General features: G+C 65.1%; 1 protein-coding gene across 1 annotated transcript in view; it reads left to right on the forward strand.

Moving 5' to 3' along the window:
- Window positions 1-216: 216 nt before the first annotated feature.
- LOC116831934 (epidermal growth factor receptor kinase substrate 8-like protein 1) overlaps window positions 217-2,077 on the forward strand; it is a gene marked incomplete at its 5' end in the record, with an annotated part of 9,313 nt that continues 7,452 nt past the window's right edge. Inside the window, 3 exons of the mRNA XM_032792270.1 lie at window positions 217-343; window positions 1,097-1,185; window positions 1,601-1,686. Of these exons, the coding sequence (XP_032648161.1) occupies window positions 217-343; window positions 1,097-1,185; window positions 1,601-1,686 (302 nt within the window). The remainder of the gene's footprint in view (window positions 344-1,096; window positions 1,186-1,600; window positions 1,687-2,077) is intronic.

Below are 2,077 nucleotides of genomic sequence, written 5' to 3' on the forward strand. Positions count from 1 at the left end.
GGTAGTGAGGGGAGGGGAGATGAGGGGGGTGAGGGATGAGGCGAGGTTGGGGTTGCATGTTCACCCCATCCCCTGCTGGGGGGGGGGACGATCTGCTGCAGCCCCCCACCCCCCCGAGCTGGCAGGGACTTGGGGGTGGGGGCTCTGGGGACTGCATAGAGGGTCCCGGCCCCCCTGCTCACCCCCAGGCCCCCGCTTACCACCTCCCTCCCCCAGGAGCTGCTGAACCGGATCTTCGACGACATTGAAGCTTTCGTGGGCAAACTGCAGAAATCTGCCGAGGCCGACCGGGTCCTGAAGCAGCTGAAACGATCGAACCGGGGGCGCCGCCGGGAGCCGGGGGGTGAGAGACCCCAAAGCCCCCCGTCTGCCCCCGAGACCTCCCATCTCCTCCCCACCCTGTCCTGCCCCCCATACACCCCCCACTGCGAACCACCCATGCCTGGGGACACTGCCAGGGGATGAGACACCCTGACACCCCCCCATCTCCCTCACTCTGAGACCTCCCGTCTCCTCCCCCCCATACACCCCACACTGGGAACCGCTCATGCCTGGGGGCGCCGCTGCCAGCCAGGTGATGAGAGACCCCGAGACCTCCCATCTCCTCCCCACCCCATCCTGCCCCCCATGCACCCCCCTGGGAACCTCTCATGCCCTGGGGGCACTGCCATGGGGTGAGACACCCTGAGACCCTCCCATCTCCTCCCCACCCCCTCCTGCCCCCCCATACACCTCGCACTGGGAACCTCTCATGCCTGGGGGTGCCACTGCCAGCCAGGGGTGAGAGACCCCAAGACCCCCCCCATCTGCCCTCTGAGACCTCCCCATCTCCTCCCACCCCCTCCTGCCCCCCATACACCCCGCACTGGGAACCGTCAGTGCCCAGGGGTGCTGCCAGGAGCTGGGGGTGAGAGAAACCCCTCTGCCCCACCACATGAGATCTCCCCATCTCTCTGCCCACCCCAATACACCCCATACTCGGAATTACCCGGGGACACCACCAGGTGCTAAGGGTGAGCTGCCCCCTTCCTGTGCAGCCCTCCTCGGAAACCCCTTCCCCCCGCAACATGGGGTTAACCCTTTCCTTCCCACGCAGAGGGGCTGCTGACCCTGCGGGCCCGGCCACCCCTCATGGAAGAGTTCCAGGACACTCTGGCCAAGCTGAAATATTCCTTCAGCCTCCTGGTGAGTGACCGTTTGGGGGGGCAGGAGGGGAGACACAGCCCTGTATCTCACCTCACAATGGGGACCTCCATTCGCCCCCTCAGAGCCCAGGATGGGACCCAGGAGTCCTGGCTCCCAGCATCCCTTCCCCCCTGTTCTAATCCACTAGTGCCCACTCCCCTTCCAGAATCAGGCGTAGAACCCAGGAGTCCTGGCTCCTGCTCTAACCACTGGACCCCATTCTCCTCCCAGCGCCAGGGAGAGAACCCAGGAGTCCTGGCTCCCTGCCCCCTGCTCTAACCACTGGACCCCACTCTCCCCTCCCTAGCGAAAGAACGCAGGAGTCCGGTCACTCTCCCTCCCACTCCCCATCTGGAATTTGTGGGGTTTACTGACTCAGAGTGGGGGGGGTCTCTCTCCCTTCCCCTCCCCCCAGGCAAGACTCCAGGCAAACATCTTGAATCCCACTTCAGAGGAGCTGGTTCACTTCCTTTTTGGCCCCCTGAAAATGGTGAGCGGGGGGTTGGGGTTCAGAAGTGTGTGTGGGGGGGCTGCCATAGCCCCAGCTGTGGGGCTTGGAATTGCCAGTGCTGGGGTTGGGGGAGGGAAGGGAAGGGCCTGTGGGAGCTGGGGTTGTGGGGAGACCCTGGCTTGGTGGGGGCTGAAGTGGCCAGGGGCAGGACTGGAGGGGTTGAGGGGAACATGTGATCCCAGCTCCTGGCAGGGGCTGGGCATTTGGGGGCTCTGAGCTGTGGGGGGGTAGGGGAAGAGGGGACTGCAGGGTCTGGAGTTGTGGGGATCTGGGTATGGGGGGATTGAGGGGAGGGATCCCAGCATAGGGGAAGCTGGAGGGGGTGGAGGGAGGAATCCCATCATGGGGGGGCTTCAGGAGGGTTGTGGCTGGAGGAGGGGC

Source organism: Chelonoidis abingdonii, unplaced genomic scaffold, assembly GCF_003597395.2.
Source record: "Chelonoidis abingdonii isolate Lonesome George unplaced genomic scaffold, CheloAbing_2.0 scaffold0598, whole genome shotgun sequence".
NCBI classification, from domain to species: Eukaryota; Metazoa; Chordata; order Testudines; family Testudinidae; genus Chelonoidis; species Chelonoidis abingdonii.